General features: G+C 45.1%; 1 protein-coding gene across 2 annotated transcripts in view; it reads right to left on the bottom strand.

The window, feature by feature from the left end:
- TRPC3 (transient receptor potential cation channel subfamily C member 3) overlaps window positions 1-23,037 on the bottom strand; it is a 1,234,189-nt gene that overhangs the window by 394,339 nt on the left and 816,813 nt on the right. For both annotated transcript variants that reach the window (XM_069631155.1, XM_069631156.1), the window contains exon 5: window positions 4,289-4,505. In XM_069631155.1, coding sequence (XP_069487256.1) covers window positions 4,289-4,505 — 217 coding nt within the window. The remainder of the gene's footprint in view (window positions 1-4,288; window positions 4,506-23,037) is intronic.

The raw sequence follows: 23,037 nt of genomic DNA, 5'->3' as shown, positions 1-23,037 counted from the left end.
ATGGCATACTATGAAAACTAAGCCATTAATAATACTATCTCACTGAAAATACTGTGTCACAAATTACACCAAGCCACGGATTACTACTGAGTCACTGATGATACTGAGTCACTGATGATACAGAGCCACTGATGATACAGAGCCACTGATGATACAGAGCCACTGATGACACTAAGCCACTAATGATACTGAGCCACTGATGAAACAGAGCAATTGAAGATATTGATCTACTGATATTGCTTAGTTAAATGTTAAATGTTAAAGGTATATGTACCGCGCACCGTCACCAACGGAATTGGTCCACAGGCGCTCTGGCGGATCTGTAAATGATAAGGTGGGGTGGGGTGGGTTAGTATGGTGAAGAGGGAGTAGGATAGTGAGAGGAGTGGTGTTCTGTTGGCAGTTTCAACTCGGTATACACCAGATGCTGAGCTTTGGTGCTGGTATCGTGTCTGTGATAGGCCGCATGTGCTGTTGGTCCGGTTTATGTGTTGTTGCAGTGTTGTGAAGTGCGTGCGGCTTGTTGTGCGAGAGATGGTTGTGTGACTTTGAGTGAGATAAGTATGAAGAGTTTGAGCTTATATTGGGTAGTGGGTTACCTGACCTTTGGCATGCTAACATTGCAGTTCTGTCCCAGTGTGGCACCAGATGGTCCCCACAACTCTATCCGGATGCGGTGCGGGCCAATGTCCAGAATTCTATCTGGGTGTGGGCAAGCCAACAATTCACAGTCCCGTCCAGATGCGGCGCAAGCTAGCGTCCTGAAATCTGTCCAGGCGCGGGCTTGCTATCCTTCAATTAATCCCATCGAATGATACGAATGATACTGAGCTAATGAAAATACTAAGTCACTGATCATGCTGAGCTATTGATTAACAATGATAATACATCACTGATAATATTGACCCAGTGGTGTGGGTATTTTCCCGATCCACTGTTGAGCTTTATACTGAATCACTGGTGGCTAAAAACATTGGAACATTGATTAGGGCAATTATGAGAAGTGATCTCTGGTACAAGGATAGGCTCGTTCTCTGATTTCATGATTAATAAGGCCAGTCTTTGGTGATTGTGAAAACATTACCACTTTGATTGCTGACCAGATAGGTCAGTAGGTTGCACACCTGATGTAGAGATTTGCACGTGACCTTCAGATTGGAGGTATAAAACCCCGGTCGTTTTGGCTCAGCCTTTCTTCCTTTCGAAGTTTAAGACATTTAATTTCAACTTTTTATGCACACTGTATACATGTCCACGTTATTGTTTTATTAAGGTTTCTCGAGGAACATTCATACAAGTAGTGGGGCAATTTTATGTTATTGGAGCTGCAACTTGCAAAGTACTTTAGACCTAAGTTTCTAAGTGTGCCTAACCAATGGTGCTGTTAGAATGCACCTTCTCCTTCATTACTTCAGTTATGTAAGCAAGAATTCCATGACTTTCACTAGAAAAGTCTGAAATGATATACATTTAACCATTGAGTCAGCCCTTTAAAACCTTGCACTTTTCCACTTTATTTTTAAAAAAGAATGTCATACAAATTCACAACCCCTTGCCCCAAGTTAGAGTGCAACCCACTACCTGTGAAATTAGATATGGTGTTATCAGTTTAGAACTGCATTGCCATGTTATACTTTCATGCTCCTTTTTCTGAAACACTTCATTGGGGAAGAACATCTAAAATTTGATTTCAATTATGCCATCACAATCCGATATAATTTAGGACTCATTGAGTGTGGGAGTGTTTTAAAGTGAGAGTTTCATTCCTGTTTTTTTTATTTTTAAATAAAATGATTTAGAGGAAAATGAACATTGTTTGTTCAATACAAGCACAATACCACACACAGTCACTAACTAACTGGGGTTGTATACTATTCTCTGTTGCTCGGTAGGCAGCCTGCTGTGCCAACATAAACAATGAGGAACTTAGATCTCTCAGGGACTTCAAAGAGTGCCACCCCCCCATTGTGTGTGTCCCCTCCAGTCCCTGGACCCTGGAAAAATGATGTCTCTGCTGCGCCCCACCTCTCCACCAACTAATCTAAATCCAATAGCTGGTGTTGATCTGCACAACTTACCGGCATGGCTACCCCCAAACCGAGTTCCGGGTCCGAAAAATAGGGAATTACCAGGCCATGCCGACCTTAGCGGGCCCAGTAATTCCCATTCTCGGGACTCGGTATATCCCCATTCCCATTGAGCCCCTACAGGGCTCAATGGGAATGGGGAGGATGCTAACAATGGGCCCATTAATGACAGGCCCGTTGTTAGCTTCCTGTACTGCTAGCAGGTCCTGCTCTGCACATCTGGTCTGGTCAGGCGTCCAGAGCGGGACCCGCTGCAGACCTCGTAATGTGGCGGCACGGAATGAACGGTGCTGGGCCCTTACCGGCACTGTTCATTCCGCGGCCGCCAGCCTCGTAATGAGGCGCAGTGTGTGGGTGTTGTTTGGTTATTTTCCCCCATACACTTCCTGCCACTTCCGCCCAAAACACATCCCCCGGAATCTCTTTGAGATAGATTTACCGAGCAGCCACATCAAACTTTGTGCTTTAAGTGGCAGCCAGTGTTATTTCAAAATAGTCTTCAGAGAGTTAATAGCTTAAATGCAGCTGTACATGTGCTACTGGTGCACACAAAATGTTAACCACGTGTATGCCTTCAGCCACTTAATTCATAAGCAGTATGCTTGCCCTTGTACTAAAGCTCTTTTAAAAAGAAGCATTGCCAAAGGCAACCGTTTTTGCTTGTGTTTAAGTGTTTGATAGTCATTTGACACACGCTTCTATCAATGTCCAGGTATTGGCACCATTTTGCAGGTGCTACCATTAATGGGCAGGTAGTACCATTATGGCAGTGCCTGGAAAATGTCTATCCCAAAAGCCACACATGTTGGTGTTGCAAATGCTTGTTTCATATTTGTTTTAGTTTCTGCAGACTATGGTACAGGCTAATAATAATACAAGAAATCTCAGCAAATGTGATTTGCGTAGCAATCTGTGCACTGGATTGTTTATGTGTATACATTAATACGTATCCCTGATATTGCTATTCTTTCCCTCATTTCTATTAATACATATGTGGATACCCTAGCTCATAGTATCAGACACCATCAATAGTATTATGGTTTAACAAAATGCAAGAAGAAAAAAACCGATCATGTAATTAGTGAGTAAAATATTCCACTTCAGTTAAGAACCCAGAACCAGCACAATGCCACCCAATAGTGGTCCCTGGAAGTTCGCCACAAATTCAGAGCCACAGAGCAAAACGCTGTGGGTATGCATCCATTAACTGAAAAGCTTGCATTTTGTCTCATGGTAGATCACCATATATGAGCACCTCAAGTCGAATGTTGGAACCCCTCAGAGCCAAACATGATTCCAGCCTCATGGGAAATAATTGCCGGCAATGGTGCTAGTTACTGACAGTTCTCAGGTTCCCCTCACCACTCTGGTTGCCTCCAGCTGGGCCTGCTTTCTCCTGCCTCTCCAGACGTATATGTGGTCTACTCATTTCCTTGCTTTCAGCTGTATTCTTCCTCCCTTTGACTGCTACACAATTTTGACTGGTCTGCCGCGGGACCTCCCGTACCTCTACTCTGCACCAAAAATAGACAGCAGACTATGCGCACATGGCCGGAGAGCACCAGTTGCTCAGCAGCCCTTTATGAATGGCTTACTGTAACTGTCCACCTTCAGAGTGAGACTCAAAGCGTAGCACCTGGCCCTGTGTTTGTGTTCTAATAGGATGAGACACCATCACTTCAGGCGATAGGGGCAGTTACTTACCCTTAACCCTTGCCTTCATCTGAGGCCCTAAATCGGACTTCTAGGCACACAACCGCATGGATTGCTGTGGGAATGGTCTTCAACGCTTAACCCCTTAAGTGCCAAGGACAAGTAAGCTCGTCCTTTTTGCATAGACTTGCATAATAGCCTGGCATAGTACAGCTGCACCTCCAGGCATGGCTAGGATCGAGATGAGAGGAATGTACATCAGGTAGCTGTGTGCCTATGCACAGAGTCTTGTGACCACATGGCACCTACAGATCCTGTCACAGTGTCATACTTTGAAGTCATGCGCTGTATACAATGGCTCCCAACTGTACAATTCTCTTGCAGAACGTCAAACAAATTGCAAATATCTGATACTGAAAATAACGTTCAACTGAGGAGGTAATTAAGCTAAATAGGGATAAAAATATATGAGCCTATACTCCGGTCACAGCCTCCTTAGACCCTGAAGCCGCCGATGTACAGTTTTGGACAAAGAGCAGAGTACTCACCGACTACCCACACCATGATCATCATCTCCGTCCAGGTGAAGCGGGTGGTTTTCACCCTGAAGACCTGCTTGGGGTACTCGATCACAGTCACATTTGGTAGGGTTTTGATGCCTTCAAACCGGTCAGAGGCATTAAACACCAAGAGGCACAGGAAAATGATGAAAGACGCTGCATGAGCCACAAACTTCATGAAGGGGCTTCGGAGAACTTTTCCAAGCTGAAAAGATAGCAAAGATAATCTTGATGCAATCTCAGTGACAAATGCTTTCTTTTGACTTTCATAGCTTTCACAGTGATAACATGTGCATAAAAGATGTTTGCCAGTGTCAGGAATAAACCACACACAGATGAAAATGTCAGTCAAAAAATCAAGATGATATTGCTAGAATCAGAGGCGAGTAATGAGTTGGGAGGCTTTCCCTCGGCTTGTTCTTGCTCATCAAACTTTCAAGTCACAATAATAGAACAGGGACTGCAGTCGCTGTGCATATGGGATGCTCCTTCCCACGAGTGAGACCAGTATTGCTTGAGAAGAAGAATAAAGACCAGAGCTACAAAAACCAAGGAATATATTGCTGCGGAAAGGCAAGATGGACCGACTGAGCGATAATGTTTCCAGTGTGCAATGGAGCTCCTACCAGATTTATACAACATTGCTCTGGAGCAAACCCTGCGTAGCAAATTAGGCCAGGGCTGGAAATATCTGAGATTAGTGATTCCATGTACATGCTGCAGAAAATCGGGAGATGGATTCGGCTACTTCAAGGGGCATTTGGACACATATTTACCAAGAAGCATCTTGAGGTACAGATTGTCTTTCCATTTAAAATGGGTTGGTGCATTGAAGCTCACCTAAATAAATAAAAACATGTTAAGCAAGACCAAGCCATAGGTAGGTCTTCTTCCCCATTCAGCTCCTGAGACAATCCTTTAATTCAACTGAAAGAAGAAAACGGGCACCGAAAGACACTTTGCTGGCTCGTCAACATCGATTTTGGTGAAAAAACACGTGTCGCCAAAATATTGTATTAGTGTGATGTTTAGCACTTAGCTGCTTACACCCTTTGGAACATTCACCCAAGCAGGATGAGCCTGAGCTTAAGATGGCAGCTTCAGGCCTGTCCAGATTAGATGAATATTCCTGTCACCCCATTCCTATCCTCACATCGGTCCCCTCTTTGTTCTCTGACCCTATGACTGAAGTCCAAGAAGAAGGCTCCTTCCTTTCACGTCTCTGCTCATCACCCTCTGTCGCCCTCCTTCCTCTTCCTGCTTGCGTCCATGCCCCCACCCCCTCTCGTTGATGCACATATGGTGTCACATTACATTGTAGTGTCCCTAAACTCTGCCAGCTCCAGCCAGAGTTGGCAGCCTCCCCATCGATTGCCAGCTTCCGCACTGTGCAAGGTCCTGACGTGTTGCTCTTATTCGCCATCTTCTCTGAAATGGAGCAAGTAAAACTGCCAGCAGGCATCAGAGGAGAGCATGGCCCTCATTACGACCCTGGCGTTGGACCATGGTGCTAATAGCACCATGGTCCATGCTGGTAACTTACCGACTCTGCCATGGCGGAATGGGGAATTACCGCCTCATTCCGAGGTTGGCGGGGAGGTAATTCCCCATGCTGCCATGGCCCTTCCCCATTCCCATTTTTGCCCCATAGGGCTCAATGGAAATGGGGAAGGCGCTAAGTATGGTGCCGCAAATTGCGGCACCGTACTTAGCACCAAGGTCCCTTTGCGGGTTGGTTTTTAACGCCTGCAAAAAGCAGGCGTTAAAACTGCCAACCCGCAAAGGGACCTCGTAATCAGGCGTTAAGGGTTTAACGGCGCCGCCACCTTTTACGGCGCCGTTAACCCCTTAACGCCTGGGTTGTAATGAGGGCCCACGTCAGAAACCACGAGAGGGGTGACTTTAACAACAACATTGGGCCTCATTACACGGATGGCGGTAAGGGTTTACCGGTACCAGTATTTTACCGGTACCAGTAAATCCTTACCGCCTTACTACGAGGTCCCTTTGCGGGTTGGGGAATTTAACGCCTGCTTTTTGCAGGCGTTAAAAGCCAACCCGCAAAGGGACCAGGGAGCTAATTGCGGTACCGCAATTTGCGGTACCGTAATTAGCGCCTTCCCCATTCCCATAGAGCCCTATGGGGCAAAAATGGGAATGGGGAAGGGCAATGGTGAAAGGGGGAATTACCGCCACGCCAACCCTGGAATAGGGCGGTAATTCCCCTTTCCACCAAGGCGGTGCCGGTATTTTACCAGCATGAACCATGGCGCTAATAGCGCCATGGTTCACCGCCATCCGTGTAATGAGGCCCATTGACTTGACTTTTAAGTGCACAATTGAAAGAGGACTTAATCACATGTCCAGCATGAATTGGGCTTGCTTTCTTGGGCCTGCTTTTTGAAACAAAGGGCATTTTACTCACACTCCCAGTTTTTGCCTACCTACAAAGAGAAAGATATCTATTTTCTTGATTTGGGAGTGTTGGCATTACAAGTTAATGCTTGTGCTTTTACAGCAGAGAGTGAATTGATTGTCCCCACTCCACTTACAGAAAGGCTTTTGTGCTGTGCTCATAGTTGCCAAAGTTTCCCATGTTACGACTTTGGCCTATTCTGGGTTTCACATCGCAGGTTGGGATTTTTTGATTAATTTCTTCCCATTAAAGATATGGGCCTACAAGTACCAGCATGGAATGTGCAAAAACAGGGCTGCCTTAAGGAGTTGCACGTGCCTTGGGGCCCACTTGGCAGCTATGTGTGCTATCATCCCCAAAAATTCACAACCTGGGAATCCCTGTCTATGTTTAAGAACTCCTAAAACAGCTGCTTGTGAATAACCCCAAATTGTTCTAAGAGATATGAACACACGTCCATTTAATTTTCTTTCTTCTAATCGTCCGCTTCTCATTCCCTATTTTCATTTTTTACAGCCCTTATATGCTTACAACATTTCTCCTTTTTCTGCCATTCCTTTCACGTTATGTCTTATTGAGGTAACATAATGAATACATCATTATGAGTTCGATATGCCTACATCCATGGGGTGGCAACCTATTAAAGCTAAGTGGAGACTGTCAATGATACCGACTTATGAGGCAGATGGAGTTTGGGAATGGGAGAGGGTTCGTGGGCTTTATGCACATTGCTTTTGGCAAGTGCCGCCAAAATATCCTCATTTAGGAATGAATGCTGATTTGCAATTATGCCCTAACAGTTGAAGCATTTATCTCCCAGCTGGCGTGGAACAGCCTGAACAGGTCAATGATGACCACCAGCCCGCAGTGCTGCGCTAGTCCACAGGGAACTCTGGAGACTTTCTGCTGGGCCTCAGCACCATGGGCCTCTTTAGTGTGGCGGCTCTGTTTTTTTGCTCCTCCTTCTCTTACACTCTCTTCCAGTCACTTCACCTCCTTCCTCCCGTCCCCCCTCCTACCCTACATCCCTTTGAAACAAAGAATTTGTTATACAGCTTCCGGCATGTTTGTCCTCACTCTTAACACGTTACATGCCAGTTCTTTTTGTAACGTTTATCTACTTTTTAACCCTTATGCAGAAAGAAAAGTGCTTTAAAATGCACTTTTTGCATCATTTTTTCCAACTTTTCTTGAGCAAAGAAGCCCCACCAAACCTGACTTAGAGGGGTTGGGCTTGCTTGCTACATTCACTCACAAGGCGTAATATGGGGGGCACTCAAAAACATCAAATAGAAGTAAACAAATATTAGCCTAAGCCTTTAGATTGTGTCTAATCAGTTATTATGCAGGCAAGCACGACCTGCCGTTCGTGACAGATTTAGATTTTGTATTAATAACAAAATATCCTCTGTGTCAAATTCGATAGCCCACCTCTCATTTAAGGATCCAATTCTCAGGGAATCCGCCTCTTTGGGCTCTGCAAATAGTTGAGAGAAATGGGCAATCCAATGTTCCTCAGTTAGCGCCAATACAGTACTAAAATGCTGCCGTGGTTCGTCATTATTTAATAATGCCCAGAGATCTTGAGTGTTTCTCTTAGATGTAACTTTTAGCATTTTTTCAGCATCTTTTTGGAGGCACAGCACCATAGTGGCCCGGAGCCTGTTTCTATACTGCTGCTTTCTTTTTTTTAAGGCAATTTGGTCATCTCCATTTGATCGGCTAATTATCCTTCCATCAGCTCTAAACTGTCTTCTGCCAATCACCAGTTCTCTATCAAAGAAATTGAATATTTTGGTTTAATTTCTAGGTCCAGAATTACCTTGTTTTTGGAACTCCATCAGCAAACTGGAGTATTCTACTCCCATCTGTTTAACTGCCAGCGATTGACTGTATTTTAACACAATTATAGGCACTTGGCTCAGGGAAATGCAAAGGCGGTTCCCCCAGTTTCATTTGGTCTGCCTTAGACCATCCCCATTGGATCTCCCTCATTTCCGTCTTCCATTCCAGCACCAGTAGGTGATGGTCACTCTCTACTATGGGCTTTACTATTAAAGAGCTTACTAGTTTAAACATACCCCGAGACGTAAATATAGTCCAGGTGGGACTGCTGATTGACACTTGCCCAGGTCGTCCGAGTCGGGATATCCCCCTTTATCTGTCCATTCAACATAAGACTCTCTCTTTCCCTCGATTCATTCACCCACAACTTCACTTTCTTAGACAGGGCTGTTGTAGGTATTGCAATTCCATCCTCATTAATACATTTAATATTAAGGTCTCCACATATCACAATTAACAGGGCCTTCCCTTCCGTGTACACCTCGTCCATTAAGGTCATCACTGAATTCACAAATCCCTCTTCCCCAATTCCCACCAGAATCCAATAGAGGTTGAACACTGCAACAAAAAAAGGGCTTCTTAGATTGCGGTCGGTTCCAGGTTAACAACGTCCTTTGTATAAAAGGATTTGGGTTCCTTGTATTGACCACCTTAATGCCCTGACCTTGTTTGATATGGGTCTTAAGGCCTGCCAACCGCCTTCCTCTTTAATCTCTTATGGCGGCATTACAGTGCACCTCAAATCCATCACACAACAGGGTTAAACACAGCCATGTTTCCTATAAACAACAAATGTTGAAGTTTTTGAATATATATGCCTCACCATTAAACAACTGCAGAAATCCCCTGGTGTTCCATGACCCCATACTAAGAGGCCGACTTGCAAGGTCTTTTGACTGTTACTGTTAGGCAACATTTGGAGCAGTACCCTTTGGGTGCACTACAACTACCTTGACTTCCTGGCAATAGGGACCCAACCTTTGGCATAAGTCTGAACTACACAGGTTGGTAGTGTGGCTGAGCAGCCAGGCTTTTCTCAAGAGGGGTAAATGTGAGCAGTAGGGGAGTTACACAGAGATTCACAGTGACAAGTATCCAAATAAACACTTACACTCAAGGTTTCTTGATTAAACAATTATTAATTTATTTAACAGTCAGTTTGAATAAGCCTTCTTCAGAAGGGGCAATATAATAATAACACACAAAAACACTCCAAAATACACACTCTTGGTTTCTCTAAATCAGCAAATACCCATTTGGGATGGCACATAGACACTTTGTACACCCTCAGGTGACTTAAATAGCTAATACACTGTGGACATTAATATATCACTGGTACATTTAGATCACCTCAAAAAAGCAGTGATACGTCAACTACCCCTTCCTATAGTCCCTGAGACACTAACAGGCTAAGTCCAAAATGATCTAGTTAGCTCAAAGATCAATCATCCCACAATTTCATCACTTAGAAAAAACGTATTCATTTATTTTTGTGCATTTTATGCAAAACTTAAAAAAGGACTATCACAAAGTCCTATACATGACAGACTAAAAGAACCAAATCTGTGCTATCCACTTACAATCTAAATGGTGTGGTAGCACCAAACCTTTAATAATGGATAAGAACAAAACCAAATAAACAAAAAAAGATTCATAAACAAGGGAAGGCAGTATAAAATGCTGGTGGAACAAATATTTTTTTTTTTACCAATTCTGGGATCAATGGTCTTGATCCCTCCTGCATGCATGCATGTCACAAAGGTCTATAGGAGCAGTTGTTAGTTGTTCATTTAGTATAGCTATTTTACAACCACTCTGTGTTTGTTCTAAATGACAATCAAAGGTATACAAGAGTATATTCTGCAAGAATCCCTTTGTTGAATGCTGGATCTGAATTGAGAGATAGGAAAAAGAAGATACACATTTCCTAATGTAAAGTCGACATATGTTTCGGCCTTATAACTCATACGGTGCACTCTCTCGGTGCCGTTGGTTTTGTTGGTGATGGCCGTCTTCAGGACAGGGTAACACATTTGTTCAAAAAAGTAGTGAATACTTTCCCAGCTACTCCTATGGCAATCTGTTTATGCCTCAGATTGCTTCGGGAGGTGTTAGGAAGACTCTTAATAGGATAGTTTTTAGCCACATCTGGTTCCTTAACGGATGCTCGGTTCACAAGGTGTGTTCATTCACCGTACCTTACAAGTCTGTTAAAGGGCAGTCGTTAGTGTACTGGCTCCACGACGGGACCATAGTAAGTTGGCTTTAATTTGGTCAATACATCGTTGATTCTGTATTTTAGTGTGAAAATACAGCAGCTCAAAAATGCTGTGCTTGCGAGTGCTCGTTGTCTGCTCAAAAGACATTTAGAGCACTACTGAGATGAGTGTTAAAAAGTAAAGAGGTTTCAGAATAAAACAAGAGATCACACAAATATTCTGAAGCAGCTAAGTACTTTTGAACCCTCCAATGCAAAGTAAATTAACGCTTTCCTGGAGGGAAGGTAAAACACAAACAGAGGAGAGAAGAGGAGAGAAGAGTCATTCAGGGAGCCAGGCCAGCCAATGTCAATTGGGCAAAAGTCTAGGTGAGTTGAAGCACTTCTTGCAGGTAAGTAAAGGTATTGCACAATGTTTTAGAAGTCTTTGTAGAAAAAGTAGAATCAAGTAGGGTCACTAGCTGGGAGGCTTGTGAGGGGTAAAAGATGCAAGCAACTCTACAGAAGTAACCAAGACAAGTCTCAACTGAGATCAGGTAAGGCTACAAGACAAGAGGTAAATTCTCTTAGACTGTACTGTACCTTCGGTTGGAAGAAATGGTTCCAGCTGGCTTCTGTTCCTGTGTGGCTCTGTAGATCCTGTTGTTCCTCAGCCTCAGTTATGGGGACAAGAGGGAGGACTTCTGGGGACTCCTACAACACAACGGGACGGTCAGCGGCAGAAAAGGACCAACTTCTATTCAGCGGCACTTTGCAGTTTCAGCTCCTCGTGTCTCAGTAAATACCATCACCGCGGTCTCACAGGTACCACTCTGGACTTTCCTCGCATCTGGGGTCCAGCACTCTGTTGAGGTGGCTCAGGCTTGGTCAGTCCTGCTTACTGGGAGTCTGGGGGATCTTCCAACAGCTCGGGTTCGTCTTAAAAGTGATGCACTCCATTTGGTGTTCCTCTCCCTGGCACTTTGGTTCCAGCGGCAGCAGCAGTGGAAGTACAGCCAGCTCTGAGAGGATGTCCAAACAAGTTCACTTTGGAGTTGATAGGTCTCACCAACTCAGGGGGAGAAGTCGTCCTTGAAGGGATTCTCTAGTCGAGGCAAATTTGGAGCTTCAGCACAGCAGCAGGCCTTCACCGGGCAAACCAACGGTCGAGGCGTTGCAGCAGGCGTCTCTTCCAAGTTCTTCTTTGGATTCAAATTCGTCCGGTGGTTAACTCTGCCTTCCAAGCCAAAAAGCCTTGCCTTTTATGCCGACTTCTCCCATTCATTCCAGCCTAGCTGTCAATCACACAGCAGGGTGGCCGTCCTTGCCAGACAGCCAGCTAGCCAGCCAATCACCTTTGGGTGCGTACCTGTAACCACGGGGGTTAAGCACAGGGAGTTTGGGCTACCTCCCTCACTTCCTGCCCCTGCCCGCCAAAGACAAAATGAACAAAGGGACCAAACCTGGTTTGTCGCGCAGAGTAAATCTCAAGAAGGACCTTTCCAACAAGAAATGGCGAAAAAAGAAGACCGGGGCCATTTTGACAAAATGGGCACCCCTCGGTGTATTACTGTAGCTGCAAACACAGCCCGCGGTAAAAACACACAATGGTAGTAAAAAGTAAACAACTGCCACCAGCCATTAATTGTAGAAAGGGTAACATAAGAATGTTGAATGAGAAACTAGACAAAGGGGATACTAAGTAACCCCTCCAGCACCCTATGGTAAGATAGTGTGTGCTCGGTCTAGAAAGTTACAAATTGTGAGTAAAGTCAATTTCACTTTACTGCTCTTGGAAACAGTAGTTTATCCAAGAGAAGGTATTTAAACCTTTGGGAAATCTGAGAGACTTCCCTGTGCCACTGCACTGAAGGTGCTGTGTGTCACACTGCCAAGATGACGGCTATGGAGTTTGTCAGACTCCAAAACCAAAAGAAACACTGTGTTAAATCACAGAATAATACATAACAGAGTGGCAGAAAGGGTCCCACTCTCTATAGGTTGAAAATTTAAAAGTCCCAGAGTCCAGCAAAAGTGCTGGGGGTCTCTAAGGTAGAGAGGAATTAGCACATTTCTGAGAGTCCGTCTAACACTCGTCCCCCCAGAGTAAGGGACAGGAGGATTTAATCCACCCTTGGATGAATCTCTTTACTCCAGTCGGTGATACTTTCTGGAGAGACCATCAGCATTTTGGTGATTACACCCTGACCTGTGTTCTATGGTAAAATCAAAACCGTGCAGGTTGATAGACCATCTTAACAATTTAGGATTTTCCCCCTTCATCTGCATTAACCATCTCAAGGGTTGGTGGTCTGTTTGAATTACAAAAGTAGATCCATGCAAGTATGGTCTAAACATCTTCAAAGACCACACAATGGCAAAACATTCACGTTCCATGGTTGCCCACCTTGTCTCAGTGTTCTTCAGTTTCCTACTGATGAAGCAGATTGGGTGTTCCCTGCCTTTCTCAACCAGCTGACAGAACTGCATCTATACCTGTATTGGAAGCATCAGTTTGCACAATAAAGGATTGGTTGTAGTCAGGTGCTTGATAAAGGGCTTTCTTAAGTCCTTCAAATGCCTTAGTGCACTCCTCATTCCAACTGACCTTCTTGGGGAATTTGGATGAAAAGATCACATTCAAGGGAGAAGCTATGGTCCCATAGTTCTCAATGAAGTTCCTATAGTAACCTGTGAAACCTGGAAAGGCTCTCACTTGGGGTTGAGTAGCAGGCGTGGCCAAGTCTTGTACAGCTTGTACTTTCCTAGGCAATGGCCTTATTTCACCTCCTCCTACCTCATGTCTAAGGTAAACCACTTTACTCTGACCAATTTGACATTTGCTTGCCTTTATGGCCAGATATGCCTGCTCAAGAGCCTGCAAAACATATCCTAGGCGGTCAAGATGTTCTTTCTAAGTAGGGCTGAACACTGCAATGTCATCCAAGTATGCCATGTAGAAGTCCTCCATCCCATTCAGAACATGATTTACCATCCTTTGGAATGTAGCAGGTGCATTCTTTCCTCCAAAAGGCATAACCTTAAACTGGTGGAGGCCTCCTGGGGTTGAAAATGCAGTGTTCTCCTTGGCGTGGTCTGTCAGAGCTATTTGCCAATAGCCTGAAGTTAGGTCACATGTATTGAAGAACTTGGCTGAACCAAGTTTGTCTACAAGCTCATCTGTCCTAAGTCAAGGATGGGCATCAGTCGTGGTGACTGCATTAAGAGCTCTATAGTCCACACAGAACTTCAATTCCTTGGCACTAGTACAACTGGACTAGCCCATGGACTTGCAGATGGCTCTATTACCCCAAGATCAAGCATCTTCTTGACATCTTCCTTTATGTGGGTTCTTACATGGTCAGAGATTCTGTAACCACTGCTCTTAACAGGGAGACAGTCACCAGCAAGTATATCATGTTGGCCCAAAGGGTCAAGCCTGGTTTCAGTGAAAACAGGGAGGCAAATTGATTCAATAGAATTTTGCACTCCTCCTGTTGTTGCAGAGTCAGATCAGAAGAGAGATTAACTCCTATCTTTCCATCTAAAGGTTGTCCACTGCGGAGGTCAGGTAGAGGCTCACTCTCCTCCTCCTCTTGGTCAGAGGCTAAAAGCAAAGCTCCCAGTGTGGTCTAGAGACATATGCCTTTAGGTGGTTTGTGTGAAAGACCCTGGTGGCCTCCTTGGGATTGCCCAAGTCCACCAAATAAATGACCTCTCCAAGTTTGCCCACAACCTTGAAAGGTCAAATCCATTTGTCCTGTAAGGCCCTCTGCCCTGTAGGTACCATAACTAGAACTAGCTGGTCTTGAGTAAACTCAACCATGTTGGCCTTCTGGTCATGCCAATGTTTTTCCAGAGCCTGACTTGCTTTCAAGTTATCAGAAGCTTCTGTCATCATGTGTGTCATTCTCCTTCAGAGACCCAACACATAGTCAGTGACTCTCACTGGCTTGTGGGAAGGAGCACTCTCCAACCCTTCCTTGATTAGGGCCAATGGTCCTCTAAATGGATGACCATAGAGAAGCTCAAAGGGGCTGAAGCCAACCCCTTCCCGAGGGATTTCTCTATAAGCAAAGAGAAGGCATGGCAGTAGAAGGTCCCACTTTCTTCTAAGGGGTTCTTCTAAAGCACCTATCATGCTCTTCATAGTTCTATTAAACCTCTCCACAAATCCATTGGTTTGGAAATGGTAGGCTGTTGAGAACGTGTAGGTTACTCCACAGTTTTTCCACATGGCTGCATGTAGTGGGACATAAAATTGGTCCCCCTGTCTGAGATAACCTCCTTAGGAAAACCAACCCTGGTAAAAATACCAAGGAGGGCCTTAGCCACTGCCTGAGCAGTAACAGTCCTCATAGGTATGGCTTCAGGATATCTGGTAGGATGGTCTACCACAACCAATATAAATCAGTTGCCTGAAGATGTGGGAGGGTCTAAGGGACCAACAATGTCAATCCCTACTCTCTCAAAGGGTACTCCCACCACTAGGAGGGGCACCAAGGGTGCCACGTTCTTGGTTCCACTCTTGCCATACGTATGACAAGTGTGACAGCTTCTACAGAACTTATCTACATCAGACCCCATTTTAGGCTAGTAGAAATACAGAGAAATCCTTTCCTTGGTCTTCTTAAAACATATAATGATCAGCTAAAGGAATCTCATGGACTAACTGTAGAAACTGAGGTCTCGCCTCCTGAGGCTCTACAAGTGTTCCTAGTCCCCTGGGGTGGACTCAATAGGCTCACTGTAAAGGAGGCTATCCACCAAGTACAGCCTCTGCTTCCCTGGCACTTGGCCTTCCAGCTGGGAAGCTGCCTGTTGGCGAATTACTTCAAGAGTAGGACACTCTCTTTGACCTCTGCTAAAGTTTGCTCTACAGGGGCCACCTTCTGCAAGCAAAGTCTGCAGCTCAGGATGGTCTTTAGGATCCAGATCTCCAACAGGGGGAAGGGCTTCTTCCAGCACTGTTTCACCAGTAGCTGTTTCACCATCCTCTTGTTGGCCCTCCCACTCAGCCTCAGCTGGTGATTGGGTCACTGGTGTGACCTTGGACTGCCCTCTCGGGGATGTCCTTGTTTTGTGCACATGGGTGATACTTTTGTTTCTTCCTGAGACCTTGGGATTCCCCTTTGTCTCTTTCTTCCTGGAATCAGAAGGTTGTTTTCCTGATGACTGGGAGTTATAGGTACTTCTGTAACTTCCCATTGAGAGTCATTCAATGTTTGCTCTCTGGCCAGTCTAGTCTGCTCCTGCTTCCTTTTACTATGAGGCCTGGGGGTGCTTGATACAACTCCAAGAGCCCTTAAGTCACTCCCCAACAGGACTCTCCTAGGCACCTAATTGTGCACACTGACAGGTATTCTTACAGTCATATTGTTGCACTGGACGAGAGCTTGTGGCATTGAAACCATCTGGACAGGGCCTCCAGCAAGCTTAGTGGGGCCTTTGGGTGCCTTAGCAACATCCTCAGGTTTGAAAAAGGTTTCATCGACCACTGTAATGCTGGCCCCAGTGTCTCTAATGGCAGGGGTCTCCTGACTATTCACAAGTACACTGTCTTTTTAACATTCTTTGGTATTAACTGGAATAGAGTTATACACATCTACATTCTGCTGTTCCCACAGACCCAGGGATACCAAAGAAACATTAGCTGAGACTCCAATGGGTTCTTCAGCCAAGAGAGGAAAGTTTCCAATTGTCATATGTACTTCTCCCTCAGGGATGAAGGCTAAGGAGGCAGTGTGGATCCCTGAAGGTTTACCCTTGCATCTGTGATCTCCTTTCACATGGTCAGTTGACCCAGAAGCATAACATTTTCCATATGTTTTGACAAATGGGGGCTTCTGCTGACCTCCCTCTGGTTTAGCACCAGAGGTTTCACTAGACTGATTCGGTTTCCCACGTGGCTTACCCTTCTTATGTTTGTGGGCCTCTTTTGGGTGGGAGGATTTAAAATTCTCTTTGTCATCTTTCCTGTGCTGCTTCCCCTCATCCTTTTTGTGAGTGGCCCCAGAATCCTTGTGAGTAGCCCTGTTGGCAACCCACAAGTCGGCAGCCTTTGTTAGCTTCTTGGGATCAATCTCTGAGTCAGCCAAGTGCTGTCTCAGCCCAGGAGAGCAGGCATCAAAACTAGATTCCAACAAAAATAGATTTCTTATTCCTTCAAAGGAGCTCACTCTGTAACCCTTAACCCTTAACCCAACCATCTAGGTTTTTCAAAAATGTACACAGCCAGGTAGCCCAAGGGGTACCATTAATCTTTATGAGGGTCCTAAACCTCTTAAGATACTTGGAAGGAGTTTTCCCAAATCTAGCTATCAAAGCTAGCTTCACATTCTCCTACTCCCATCTTTCAAGTTCCCCCTCCTCCATTACAGCATCAGTTGCAACCGGGGGGCTGGGGCTAGACAAAAGCCAAGGAATCAACTGATTCCCTGTGAGACCCTGAATCCCATGATTGTATTCAAAAGCACCCAACCAACCCAAAATATTAAGTTTCACATCATACATACTCAATGCTTCTTTGGGCAGACGAGGCCTCTTTGGACTGGAAGACCTAGAAGACTCTGGGAGGGAAACATTTTCAAGAGACAATCTTTTCATTTCAAGAGCATGTTGCATTTCCAATTCCCTGAGTTTGATGTCCTGATGTTTGGCTTCAGCTTGGACTTGTAACCTTTTAAATTCCAATTCAAGTCTCATTTTCTCTAGAGACACATATTCTGGACTCACTGATGGACCTTGTGGGGTCCCAGTGGATAAAGGTTGAGGCAAAAGGGCAGGCTGCGGCATAGAGAGGTTCCTATCCTGGGACTCCTCCCCTCCTCTGGCTCTTCTAAGACATTAGAGTTGGAGTCTGAATTATCATCCTCATTATCAATTTCCACATTTCCTGGGTTAGTAGTTGTGACAGGCCTACTACCCATGCTTTGCCGATTCAACAATCTTTCAATCAATTCATTTTTCTTTCCTTTAACAGGGAGATTCCTGCCTTTACACATTCCTTTCAGTTGTTCTACTGTTAAAACGATCAGGGCTTCCTGACTGAAGTTATCCATATTTGGCATGTTACAATTGCTGTTCCAGTGGAGCTTAGCCTTGTGAAAGTTTTTAATTGAACAAAAGCAAAGCAAGTACTTAGTGTAACAACTCTACAATAGATCCTCATCACCTGCCACCACTGTTAGGCAAGATTTGGAGCAGGACCCTTTGGGTGCACTACAACAACCTTGACCTACTGCTCACATTGACCCCTCTTGAGATAAGCCTGGGTGCTCAGCCACACTACCAACCTGTGTAGTTCAGACTTATACCAAAGGATGGGTCCCCATTGCCAGGTGGTCAAGGTTGTTGTAGTGCACTCAAAGGGTACTGCTCCAAATCTTGCCTAACAGTTACTTTTTTGAATCTTTTGCCAGCGAGCTCGCCAACCAGGACCAGTTTTGGTTCTGATCTCTTTGATTCACTTTCTCTAGGGTTGTTCTTACATTTCTTTGTTGGCCATGTCTGGAGTCAAATGTTACCTTTAAAAGTGAATCTGGTTTCTCCATCAGTGTTCCCCTTTTTGGCATTCTGTTCCATCTAGATGACTTTAGATTTCCTGCAGAGTCAAAATGAATCTCTTGTCGGGTCTCCTGTTTCTGATAATGGTCGTTCTTCTGTACCATTTTCTGTAGGTCTCTTCCACCTAGAGATTTTAGACAAGAGGAGTCTGCTACTTCAAACCCCAATGGGAGAAGATCCTGCACTGCTTCCAAAAGAGTAGTTCTTATTAGTGCAGATTGTAGATGAAGGACTACCCAGTCCGTTCGGGTTTCGTTGACAAATTGGACTACTTTTATATTCTCAGATTTAATATTTCGAAGTGTTGGTGCACAGTGGAGAAGCTTCAAAATATTTCTTCTATTTAGTATGAGACTGTCCCTGGAAGGGATGATCCTTTCAATAATGACAGAGTAAGTAGAGCACGTTGGTGGCTGAAGCGGAACCAGAACCTTTTCCTGATCTTCGACCTCTTTGCTTGATGATACTTCCTTAGTCATAGTCGTAGGCCCTTCCCATTTTGATAATTTCATAAGGGCATTTCTCTTTTCTTCCAGAGTCTGAAACCGGCTCAAGATGACTTCCGTCGGATGAGAGTCCTTCATAATATAACAATGGCAAAACATTCACGTTCCATGGTTGCCCACCTTGTCTCAGTGTTCTTCAGTTTCCTACTGATGAAGCAGATTGGGTGTTCCCTGCCTTTCTCAACCAGCTGACAGAACTGCATCTATACCTGTATTGGAAGCATCAGTTTGCACAATAAAGGATTGGTTGTAGTCAGGTGCTTGATAAAGGGCTTTCTTAAGTCCTTCAAATGCCTTAGTGCACTCCTCATTCCAACTGACCTTCTTGGGGAATTTGGATGAAAAGATCACATTCAAGGGAGAAGCTATGGTCCCATAGTTCTCAATGAAGTTCCTATAGTAACCTGTGAAACCTGGAAAGGCTCTCACTTGGGGTTGAGTAGCAGGCGTGGCCAAGTCTTGTACAGCTTGTACTTTCCTAGGCAATGGCCTTATTTCACCTCCTCCTACCTCATGTCTAAGGTAAACCACTTTACTCTGACCAATTTGACATTTGCTTGCCTTTATGGCCAGATATGCCTGCTCAAGAGCCTGCAAAACATATCCTAGGCGGTCAAGATGTTCTTTCTAAGTAGGGCTGAACACTGCAATGTCATCCAAGTATGCCATGTAGAAGTCCTCCATCCCATTCAGAACATGATTTACCATCCTTTGGAATGTAGCAGGTGCATTCTTTCCTCCAAAAGGCATAACCTTAAACTGGTGGAGGCCTCCTGGGGTTGAAAATGCAGTGTTCTCCTTGGCGTGGTCTGTCAGAGCTATTTGCCAATAGCCTGAAGTTAGGTCACATGTATTGAAGAACTTGGCTGAACCAAGTTTGTCTACAAGCTCATCTGTCCTAAGTCAAGGATGGGCATCAGTCGTGGTGACTGCATTAAGAGCTCTATAGTCCACACAGAACTTCAATTCCTTGGCACTAGTACAACTGGACTAGCCCATGGACTTGCAGATGGCTCTATTACCCCAAGATCAAGCATCTTCTTGACATCTTCCTTTATGTGGGTTCTTACATGGTCAGAGATTCTGTAACCACTGCTCTTAACAGGGAGACAGTCACCAGCAAGTATATCATGTTGGCCCAAAGGGTCAAGCCTGGTTTCAGTGAAAACAGGGAGGCAAATTGATTCAATAGAATTTTGCACTCCTCCTGTTGTTGCAGAGTCAGATCAGAAGAGAGATTAACTCCTTCTATCTTTCCATCTAAAGGTTGTCCACTGCGGAGGTCAGGTAGAGGCTCACTCTCCTCCTCCTCTTGGTCAGAGGCTAAAAGCAAAGCTCCCAGTGTGGTCTAGAGACATATGCCTTTAGGTGGTTTGTGTGAAAGACCCTGGTGGCCTCCTTGGGATTGCCCAAGTCCACCAAATAAATGACCTCTCCAAGTTTGCCCACAACCTTGAAAGGTCAAATCCATTTGTCCTGTAAGGCCCTCTGCCCTGTAGGTACCATAACTAGAACTAGCTGGTCTTGAGTAAACTCAACCATGTTGGCCTTCTGGTCATGCCAATGTTTTTCCAGAGCCTGACTTGCTTTCAAGTTATCAGAAGCTTCTGTCATCATGTGTGTCATTCTCCTTCAGAGACCCAACACATAGTCAGTGACTCTCACTGGCTTGTGGGAAGGAGCACTCTCCAACCCTTCCTTGATTAGGGCCAATGGTCCTCTAAATGGATGACCATAGAGAAGCTCAAAGGGGCTGAAGCCAACCCCTTCCCGAGGGATTTCTCTATAAGCAAAGAGAAGGCATGGCAGTAGAAGGTCCCACTTTCTTCTAAGGGGTTCTTCTAAAGCACCTATCATGCTCTTCATAGTTCTATTAAACCTCTCCACAAATCCATTGGTTTGGAAATGGTAGGCTGTTGAGAACGTGTAGGTTACTCCACAGTTTTTCCACATGGCTGCATGTAGTGGGACATAAAATTGGTCCCCCTGTCTGAGATAACCTCCTTAGGAAAACCAACCCTGGTAAAAATACCAAGGAGGGCCTTAGCCACTGCCTGAGCAGTAACAGTCCTCATAGGTATGGCTTCAGGATATCTGGTAGGATGGTCTACCACAACCAATATAAATCAGTTGCCTGAAGATGTGGGAGGGTCTAAGGGACCAACAATGTCAATCCCTACTCTCTCAAAGGGTACTCCCACCACTAGGAGGGGCACCAAGGGTGCCACGTTCTTGGTTCCACTCTTGCCATACGTATGACAAGTGTGACAGCTTCTACAGAACTTATCTACATCAGACCCCATTTTAGGCTAGTAGAAATACAGAGAAATCCTTTCCTTGGTCTTCTTAAAACATATAATGATCAGCTAAAGGAATCTCATGGACTAACTGTAGAAACTGAGGTCTCGCCTCCTGAGGCTCTACAAGTGTTCTCTAGTCCCCTGGGGTGGACTCAATAGGCTCACTGTAAAGGAGGCTATCCACCAAGTACAGCCTCTGCTTCCCTGGCACTTGGCCTTCCAGCTGGGAAGCTGCCTGTTGGCGAATTACTTCAAGAGTAGGACACTCTCTTTGACCTCTGCTAAAGTTTGCTCTACAGGGGCCACCTTCTGCAAGCAAAGTCTGCAGCTCAGGATGGTCTTTAGGATCCAGATCTCCAACAGGGGGAAGGGCTTCTTCCAGCACTGTTTCACCAGTAGCTGTTTCACCATCCTCTTGTTGGCCCTCCCACTCAGCCTCAGCTGGTGATTGGGTCACTGGTGTGACCTTGGACTGCCCTCTCGGGGATGTCCTTGTTTTGTGCACATGGGTGATACTTTTGTTTCTTCCTGAGACCTTGGGATTCCCCTTTGTCTCTTTCTTCCTGGAATCAGAAGGTTGTTTTCCTGATGACTGGGAGTTATAGGTACTTCTGTAACTTCCCATTGAGAGTCATTCAATGTTTGCTCTCTGGCCAGTCTAGTCTGCTCCTGCTTCCTTTTACTATGAGGCCTGGGGGTGCTTGATACAACTCCAAGAGCCCTTAAGTCACTCCCCAACAGGACTCTCCTAGGCACCTAATTGTGCACACTGACAGGTATTCTTACAGTCATATTGTTGCACTGGACGAGAGCTTGTGGCATTGAAACCATCTGGACAGGGCCTCCAGCAAGCTTAGTGGGGCCTTTGGGTGCCTTAGCAACATCCTCAGGTTTGAAAAAGGTTTCATCGACCACTGTAATGCTGGCCCCAGTGTCTCTAATGGCAGGGGTCTCCTGACTATTCACAAGTACACTGTCTTTTTAACATTCTTTGGTATTAACTGGAATAGAGTTATACACATCTACATTCTGCTGTTCCCACAGACCCAGGGATACCAAAGAAACATTAGCTGAGACTCCAATGGGTTCTTCAGCCAAGAGAGGAAAGTTTCCAATTGTCATATGTACTTCTCCCTCAGGGATGAAGGCTAAGGAGGCAGTGTGGATCCCTGAAGGTTTACCCTTGCATCTGTGATCTCCTTTCACATGGTCAGTTGACCCAGAAGCATAACATTTTCCATATGTTTTGACAAATGGGGGCTTCTGCTGACCTCCCTCTGGTTTAGCACCAGAGGTTTCACTAGACTGATTCGGTTTCCCACGTGGCTTACCCTTCTTATGTTTGTGGGCCTCTTTTGGGTGGGAGGATTTAAAATTCTCTTTGTCATCTTTCCTGTGCTGCTTCCCCTCATCCTTTTTGTGAGTGGCCCCAGAATCCTTGTGAGTAGCCCTGTTGGCAACCCACAAGTCGGCAGCCTTTGTTAGCTTCTTGGGATCAATCTCTGAGTCAGCCAAGTGCTGTCTCAGCCCAGGAGAGCAGGCATCAAAACTAGATTCCAACAAAAATAGATTTCTTATTCCTTCAAAGGAGCTCACTCTGTAACCCTTAACCCTTAACCCAACCATCTAGGTTTTTCAAAAATGTACACAGCCAGGTAGCCCAAGGGGTACCATTAATCTTTATGAGGGTCCTAAACCTCTTAAGATACTTGGAAGGAGTTTTCCCAAATCTAGCTATCAAAGCTAGCTTCACATTCTCCTACTCCCATCTTTCAAGTTCCCCCTCCTCCATTACAGCATCAGTTGCAACCGGGGGGCTGGGGCTAGACAAAAGCCAAGGAATCAACTGATTCCCTGTGAGACCCTGAATCCCATGATTGTATTCAAAAGCACCCAACCAACCCAAA

Source organism: Ambystoma mexicanum, chromosome 6q (genome assembly GCF_040938575.1).
Source record: "Ambystoma mexicanum isolate Mex_15411 chromosome 6q, UKY_AmexF1_1, whole genome shotgun sequence".
NCBI lineage: Eukaryota > Metazoa > Chordata > Amphibia > Caudata > Ambystomatidae > Ambystoma > Ambystoma mexicanum.
Note: the sequence above shows the minus strand (reverse complement) of the source record. Positions and strands in the feature narration are given on the sequence as shown.